At 55.4% G+C, this 8,121-nt stretch overlaps 4 protein-coding genes across 4 annotated transcripts; 1 reads left to right on the top strand and 3 right to left on the bottom strand.

Moving 5' to 3' along the window:
- Positions 1–659: 659 nt before the first annotated feature.
- MAA_06314 (RNA polymerase II accessory factor, Cdc73) lies at positions 660–2,015 on the bottom strand (the record flags this gene model as incomplete). The annotated part of the gene is made up of 1 exon (XM_007824312.1): positions 660–2,015. One exon carries the CDS (start codon positions 2,013–2,015, stop codon positions 660–662), a length of 1,356 nt encoding a protein of 451 aa, XP_007822503.1.
- A 1,357-nt stretch (positions 2,016–3,372) lies between these two features.
- Positions 3,373–5,073, bottom strand: MAA_06315 (mitochondrial carrier protein LEU5; the record flags this gene model as incomplete). Its single annotated transcript, XM_007824313.2, has 3 exons — positions 3,373–4,341; positions 4,421–4,797; positions 5,007–5,073. The coding sequence occupies 3 exons, from the start codon at positions 5,071–5,073 to the stop codon at positions 3,373–3,375; spliced, it is 1,413 nt and encodes a 470-aa protein (XP_007822504.2).
- Positions 5,074–5,392: 319 nt separating this feature from the next.
- On the top strand, positions 5,393–6,511 carry MAA_06316 (mt-a70; the record flags this gene model as incomplete). Its single annotated transcript, XM_007824314.1, has 1 exon — positions 5,393–6,511. The coding sequence occupies one exon, from the start codon at positions 5,393–5,395 to the stop codon at positions 6,509–6,511; it is 1,119 nt and encodes a 372-aa protein (XP_007822505.1).
- Positions 6,512–6,767: 256 nt separating this feature from the next.
- Positions 6,768–7,460, bottom strand: MAA_06317 (Ribosomal protein L25/L23; the record flags this gene model as incomplete). The annotated part of the gene is made up of 1 exon (XM_007824315.1): positions 6,768–7,460. One exon carries the CDS (start codon positions 7,458–7,460, stop codon positions 6,768–6,770), a length of 693 nt encoding a protein of 230 aa, XP_007822506.1.
- Positions 7,461–8,121: the final 661 nt, after the last annotated feature.

Below are 8,121 nucleotides of genomic sequence, written 5' to 3'. Positions count from 1 at the left end.
TCGGTCGCATGCAGAATTTGATTATACCTGGCGCCCTTGCTACTTTGGTGTCGCGTGAGAAAAGAATTTTCCAGAAGTAGGTTTGCACTGCTTTACGAATTCGTGGTGTGGGTTGCGCCGGACCGCCAAGGCCGGCTGAGATAGATAGTTTCACCTCCGGGATGAGGTGGAACTAACATTGTACTACTAACAGAATGCCTGCCAAGACCGCGAGAATAGGCGGTGTGCGGTGGCAAAAAGTAACGAAACTGCCGTCACATTGCATTTTTTACTGAGCTGTGCGAAAACGACTCTAGGGTACGTAGCTTTGTCCTAACCGTGATACAACTGCATTGAGAAAGGTATATTGCAGCAGAAGATTAAAGACGAAATGCGAGTAAATAGGCCACACACAGTTCCCAAGGCACACAGATGCAGAAGCACGTTGGCCTCGTCGTACCTTGTCCACCATCGTATCGTCCATGGATGCCCACCTCCTGTTTCTCAGACTTTTTGTAGTATTCTGAACCCAAATAAAACCAAACGCCGACGCTTTCTGTTTTATAAGACACGACTGTACCCATCCCCCGTAACGGAGTCCAGGTCCCGGGGAGGTTTATATAACGTACATGTTTCGTGGATGCACAAAAACCAAAAAAAAACTGCTCTGTTCCCATGCCTTATATCGCCGTGGGCGCGGCATCGAATCGCCAGCCTTTGCTTCGCATATTCATCTCAATCGACTTCCAAATCTGCTCCACGACCTCCTTGTCCCTGAAGCGAGAAGCGTCGGCGCCGTCGCCGCCGCGCCATCGATCGACGCCGGTCGACAGCACCCTGTGGCCCCAGCTGCGGATGCTCTCGGGGGCCTGCTCCCCGCGCCAGCCAACAAAGACGCCGAGCGTGTGCTTGAACAGCTCGTTGGGGCTGCTCCACTTGTAGTTCTTGAACTGCCACGTCTGCCCGGTGGTGAAGACGGCCACCACGCGGTTCCAGTACTCGGGCTTGAACTGCTCGGAGCCCTCGACGAGGATGAAGCGCAGGGGGCGGTTGGGGTCGATGGCCCGGATGACGCGCTGGACGTGGAGCATGCTGGCTGTCGAGGCGCTGGCGTCGGGGGGCACGAATTTGCCGTCCTCGAGGAAGGACCTCGCGTTGGACATGCGGAGGAGCGACGAGGCCGACGGCGAGAGGAGGATGATGGGGTCCGGTCTCCTAGTCGGGCCTTTCTGGTTGAGGGAGAGGGAGGATGCCGCGCCGGGGGCGGAGACCGCCTGGGCCTTCTTTTGGATAAACGGCGCCGCGAGCTTGCGAACGTGCGAGAAGTCCTGCGTGCGGTGGTTAGCTCTCGCCCAAGCCGGGGGGTTGGTGGTCGGAAAAACAAGAAAAGAATGAATGACCCCCTCTGCGGGAAACGCCGCTGGACTTGTGATACGTACTGTCGGCTTGATCCCTCTTAGTACCGTGTTCCGGTCTCCCATCCTGCGCTCTCCATCGTAGACGCTCGCCAGGCGCGGATCCATGGTGCCCTTGCCGGCCCTGGCCTGCGCCGCGGTCGACACGGCTCCGGATTTGGTCGCGGGAGCCGTGCCGGCGGCGACGGCAGCGGCAGCGGCAGCATCCGCATCCCCGGCAACGGGTTTGATGTATTCGCTCTCCTCGCTGGCCGCCTCGAGCCAGGTGATCAGGTCGAGTCGTTCGATGAAGCCCAGGTTCTGCACCTTGCCCGTCGACCCGGCCGCCGCGAGCTGTTCGTTGAGCGTCGTTGCCGAAGCATTGTACTCTGGGATGGCGAGCTCGCGATTCAGCCAGGCAAAGTAGATGCTGCGCAGGTCGACGGGTTTGTCGTTGGAGATGAAGCGCGTCGGGGTCTCGATGGCGAGGGCGATGCCCTGGGCTGAGAATTGCAAGTGGCTTGCTTGGGAGAGCGGACATTCTTCGGCGCCCGGGTCGTCTGACGCGCTGGGGATGAAGGGCTGGCTGCTGGAGATGGCTTTGCGAAGGAGGACGAGGGGATCGTGGTCGGCGGAGGCCATGATGGGCGGACTTGCGATGGGGTTGGCGGGAGAAGAGGTGATGCGTTGAGAGGTCGGTAGAGGAAGGGGAGGAAGGAGAGGATTTGTCGGTCGATCAAATGTCAATTCAAATCATCGAGTGGGTATAAAGATGGCGGAATAAATGGCGGTGCTATTCCCTCGGTGGCCAGCAATGGTGGTTTGGCTGTGAGGTGGTGAAGCTTTTTTGGCCAACGTAGTTTTGGAGCTGGGGTTGGGAGCTGTTGCAGTAGTCATCTGACCAATCAGCACTTAGTCTGGGGGCATCTGTTGGCGCGGACTCACAGTGCGGGTGTAAGTGGTTCTATAAACACAGCAATAATGTATGAACAAGTATTCAAATAATTTCCATACATCCATTATCTTGTTTGTCGTGAACAAAGTGATTTATTTTTCACAAATTCGTATTCTGCTCTTGTCGTTTTGGGGGCATGACGCGGACTAATTTTGTCATACTTCAATGTTGATTGTGTGTCCTTCAACAAACATGACAACCTCAAAAGATCTAGCTGACAGCAGAATTCAAATTCCGCATTAGCACAGCCATTAAATATTTCCTCGTTCAATCGTGAGCTTCATTAATATGCGGGTCCTCTCAGTCTAAGATATGAAAAAAAAAAAAAGCAGTGAGTTTCTCTTTTACTCAATGTCTCACGCAGTTCTAGCGCCGAAGTAGCATCCAACAAAGATGATACGCTAGACCAGCGCAATATCAAGCACGGCCTGACTCATAATCTCATCAGCGCAAGGGAACTAAGAAACGATGATCATACAGTTCAATAATAAATACAGTCATAGCATGTCCGCTCAAATACTGCCGTCTCAGACAGCTCCACCACTGTCCCCTACGTACGAGATCAACCACAGCAGCAGACCACTACCCCTTGGCTCATGATACAAGGTCCGTATTCTTCACTTGTAATCGAGACTTGCGAGCCAACGGCATTCTAAGCGGTCAATCAATCAAGTACTTTGCTCCGCAAGTCTGGCGGAGAGGCTTGGAGAGATGTAGCATCACATTGGTCGCATAAGGAACGTACACTACATCTAGAATAAGAAGATAGTATCGAATTGTATTCTTGTGGACCACCATAGCCATGCTGGACTGTACTGTACTAATATCTAGCACTATTCATAAAGTATGCAAAACCGGGCCGCTTTCATCGCGACCAACGATGCCACTGTATCAACAAAGCCATAAAACAAAGCTGCCTCCCACGGATTCCCATTCGTTTTACCGCCCAGCTCTAGCGCCAACGCCATTGAAACATAGACAAAGGAAGCCTCAACACCCCCCTCCAAAAAGTAATAATAATAGAAAGCTCACAAATCGTGACGTCTATATGCCAAAAACCAGCTTCATGCGCTCGTATGTATAAAAGCTCACTGCCACCATGGGGATCACCTTGACATAGCCAATTGTCAACCCGACAAAGAAGCCTCGGAATCCGCGTTCTTGGAAGATGAGTCTGGCCGTCTCGCCAAGACGCATCCTGTGACCGTCCCCAACCGCACCGCTTACTTGCATGCGCCGTCTGATGACCTCCAACGGGTACGATGAAGTTTGCGAAATCATACCAGCGACACCACCGCTCGTGAGCTCAGCCCACGATCGGAGCGGCGCGGGCTTGTCTGAGGGCTGGTTCTTCCGCCGGGGTAGGGTCGTATATTGGGCGACTGAGGGGTGGCGCATCAAGTCGCTGACGGTGTCGTGGGTGAGGAAGGACATGCCCGCGTACGGAAGCATGCCCAGCAGGGTCGGCGCAAAGCCACGGTAAAAGTTGACAAGTCCCGTCTTGGGGACAATCGAACCGGCCACCGAGGCAGTAGACTCTACGGCGGCGGCAACAGGAGCTGGGGCGCTGGGGAGTCTTGCCGTGGCCGACTTCTCGACAGGGCTCGAGTTGTAAATCTGTCTGCAGATGGAAGACAAAGACGAGCGGCCGTCCTTCTTTGTTTCAAAGGCCATCCGTACTCGAATGAGCTCCAGGGGATATGTGAAGAAGACAGAGGTGACGCCGGCAAGACTACCGCTGAGGAGTCGTCGCAGCGGCGTTTCGTACTCTTTGCCAGGAATAATCATGGCTCGAATCTGCTCGTAAGCGAGGAACTTGATGCCGGCGTAGGGGAAAATACGCAGCAGCGTAGCCGAGTGGCCTCTGAAGAGTCCCCGGCCACCTTCGAAGTGGTAGATGTCTCTGATGGCGGTTGCGACGCCGAATGAAGATCCTGTATATTTTGCGAAGTGGGGATTGCTGGCCTGGAAGAGGATCTTGACTCGATCTAGCGGAGCGACGATGGTCTTGGCCTGATGAAGGAACAGTTCAAGTTAGCAGACGGATTCTTGCAGCACGAGTCTCTGTCTGGCACTCGAGGATTGTGCTTACAGCGCAGCCTGCGAGCCCCCCGGCGACACCAGATCGCCAGACATAGTCCCAGGATCGAGTCCTGTTTCGGGGTGTTATGGCCTCGTCGTCGGTGGGACACACAGCCGCGTCCCTGTTACTGGCGACGGCGGGAGCCATGGCAGCCACTCCGACATGTTGGCGCACTCTGCCGCGAGCAAGTTCCGTCATCGAAGCATGGTCCATGAGGGGGGAGGACGTGGGCATTCCGGATGCCGACAGCACGTGGAGAAGTTGCGATGCAGGAAGTCCCAGAGGACCGACGCCGCATGCCGGCCCCGGGTGCGTAGGAGTGATGTGGCGGACTCGGTCGACGGGAATGGCGACGATGAGAAGAGATTGTGTGAACAAGACTGGCTCTATTTCAATCAGCAACAATAGACAAGGGTGGCCGAGCGTGGGCCGGGGAAGGGGGAAGCAGCAGAGGTTGTGTGTGCCAAAGACAAGTTGTCAGTGGAAATGAAAAAGATGAGGAATTTCAAGTTCCGGCACGCCACGGGACCCCGGCTATGGCTGCCCACGAGACTTGGGGGGACATCTGGGGGCTCGCGGCTTGGGAACAGCGAACCGGCGGCCTGTAATCGGGCTCTGCACTCCGTGTTTGGACATGGCACTGGGGGTTTAGCGGACGTCATAGTAACGTCTGGCCTGGCCTGCAGCACATTTGGGCCTGGCCTGGCCCGTTGGCCAATGACGTGCCTGGGCCCTGGAGCAGTCTGGGGGCATCCGGAGGCAGTTGGATTCTTCAACCGTCGTCCCCAGCGTCCCCAGCGTCCGAGAGCCACAAAAGCGTTTCCAGCCGAGGATTACCGAAGCCCCTCGTTGAGCCGAAAGCCAATCCCAACGGCCTGAGTTCCTGTTACCAAAGGATCTGGACCACTTTTTGCTACCCTCACCCATTTCCCACACAACTGTGGACTGCACGTTCGCCCACACGGATTGCACACCTCTTGCATGTCAGATAACGGCCTCATCGGCACCATCGCCCCGGGAACCCGTCTTATGTCTGGACCGCCACAAGATGATGCTGCCACCGCGTCGAGCGTCCTCTTCCAAAGCAGCGACAAGACTGTCGTCCTGCTAGATGTCCCACGCTCCCTGGAAGAAGCGCAAGTCCTGCCTGGTTGCCGATTGCTGCGCCGGGTCTACTCGGATCCGCCGCCGACCGAACCCTTTCCGACGCCGGATCCGAAGAGGAGTCGACGTCGGGCTGGTCGTCGCGGTCGCTGCGACCATGATGCGTCTGGACATGATGGCGGTGCGGCACACGACTGGCCGGCCCAGCCCCCTGCTGCCCAAATAGCCGATTTGATGACCGCCGCAGCTGTTCAAAGTGCTCTGCAAGTCATGTGCGACGGCTACAACGGCCCGTTCCATCTTCCTCGCAAACAGGTACCTGCCGACATCGAGGCCGTGAATGCACCGCCTCCGCTACCTGTCCAGGACGCCAGACCGCTGCATGGATCCATCCAGGACCTAAGACAAGTCTTTGCTGACACCGCACCCGTGTTCAAGCTGGTCGTTCTTGACCCTCCCTGGCCAAATCGTTCTGCCAGAAGACGCAGCAATAAATATGCCACTGCTACTAACCTAGATGATATCCGAGCTTTGCTGACGAGCATACCCATCTCGGCGCATTTAGCAAGCGATGGCCTGGTGGCCGTCTGGATCACCAACAAGGCTAGTATCCCTGAGCTTCTCACATCCCCCGCGGGGGTATTCGCTTCTTGGGGCGTAGAATTGGTCGCTGAATGGACGTGGCTCAAAATTACAGCTGCCGGCGAGCCCCTCTACGACGTTGAGTCGGTCTGGAGGAAGCCATGGGAGAAGATTCTCATAGCCAAGCCAATCGGTGTGCCGGCACCGCCTGGTCTCAAGGCCAAGGTCATCGTCGCCGCGCCAGATGTTCACTCTCGAAAGCCAAATCTGCGGCTGCTGTTCCAAGATGTCCTGGGGCAACAGGACTATGCTGGCCTAGAGATATTCGCCCGCAACCTCACGGCCGGCTGGTGGAGTTGGGGAGACCAGGTCCTCCATTTTCAAGGCCAACAGTACTGGGAGCAATCATGTTGAATCTGCCCATACCGTACCTTTGAATCATTTGTTCCCACATCAAGAACAAGAACCACTTTGTTCGTTTTATAGTGCCGGCGCCACCCGGTTTTGCCTTCTATTGGCTACAGTAATATACAGATATGCCTGCGTATCGTACATGGCTCACGCAGTCGACGTTGACGCGTTACTCTCCACGTCCAGTCCCATACGACTGAAACCTTATTTTTTTTTCCACTGCCCAGCTTTGTGTTGCTCCCCTCCGCCGCCTATCCTCTCAGGCGGCAGCATCCTTCCTCTGCGCTTCCTTCAGCACAGAATCCCACTTGGGATCCAGGGCCACCCCGTTATCCCACTTGACCTCTCCCCTGAGCATCCTCTCCGCCAGCCCTTTCAACTCTCTCCTCTCCTTGCTCATCTCCTCCTTGCTCCTCATTGCAATCTCAAACTTGTGCTGGTTGATCTGCTCCTCGTTTCTCTTCTCCATCAGGTCCTCCCTCATCTTCCAGAGCTCATGGTTCCACGGCTCCAGGTCGGTCGGCGCCTCGGGCCACTGGAAGGGCTTGGCCAGCTCGACCGTCATCATCTTCAGCGGCTGCGGGCGATACCACGACCGCGAGTGCGAGTTTCGCTGCGTGAGGGGCTGCTGCTTCACGTACGACCGAACCTTGGTCACCTCCACGTTGTATAGGTTCCACAGGTAGTCTCGGAGGTCGAACTTGGTGAAGCGCAGCGGTACCTGGAAGCAGGCTTCGTTGGGCGGGAGGTGTTCTTTCCGGAGAAACGTAATTACATGGTTGGGACTGTGCGCGAACGGGAAAAGGTTCTTGATTAGCTTTAGGGGGCAAGGGGCGGGTGTGGCGAGTTTTGGGGATAGGAGAGGGGGGTTTGTATCGTACAGGAAGACTTGTTTTTGGCCCAGTCTGAAGCCTGGTAATTGTCGGGCTGCTGCTTTTGCGACTTCGGCCATTGTGCGTTGGCGTGGTGAGGTTCGTCGCGATACGCTCTGCGGATGGCGTCCCAAAATATTTCTTGGAGAGAGTGGTGATTGGCTTGGCGGCGGAAGGTTCGATTATGTAAGCAGTCTCATGGACCAACCTGCTTCAGTTGCTTGTCATGACATCTAATGGTAGTGTCGCATGAGGCAATAATTGTAAAGGAATTATATTTTTTCATACTACTCAAATCTTTGTTAGGTATCCAGGTGCCGCCAATGAGGCACTTATATGCTCGTCATGCAAAAACTGTGCCGAGCGGTCCTGGCTGATATCAGGTGCGGCCAAACAGGGTGAGGCGACCAGGCCAAAACGGGTGGGCGTGGAAAAGCGAGAGATGTGACGCCCAGAATAAATGGCTGCACGCGCGGTGTCGATTTTTGCTTGATGACATTATTATGCACTGGCGTCAACTGCCCACCTGCAGGTGTTGTACGTTCTTTCCAGCACAACGCAAGCGCCTGGCTTCTCGTGCTCTGGACGGAGCAGCAATTAGTCTTGGCCCCACTCATGTGCGCTGTGCTTGTCAAGCATTCAGACGCAAGCCAAATAATTTCAATGTCACTTCGCTGTCACAAGGCATAGAAATCCTATTTCGCAGACCACTTTGTGAACATCTTCTACTCATCGCCAAAT

Source organism: Metarhizium robertsii (assembly GCF_000187425.2).
Source record: "Metarhizium robertsii ARSEF 23 chromosome Unknown MAA_Scf_6, whole genome shotgun sequence".
Taxonomy (NCBI): domain Eukaryota; kingdom Fungi; phylum Ascomycota; class Sordariomycetes; order Hypocreales; family Clavicipitaceae; genus Metarhizium; species Metarhizium robertsii.
Note: the sequence above shows the minus strand (reverse complement) of the source record. Positions and strands in the feature narration are given on the sequence as shown.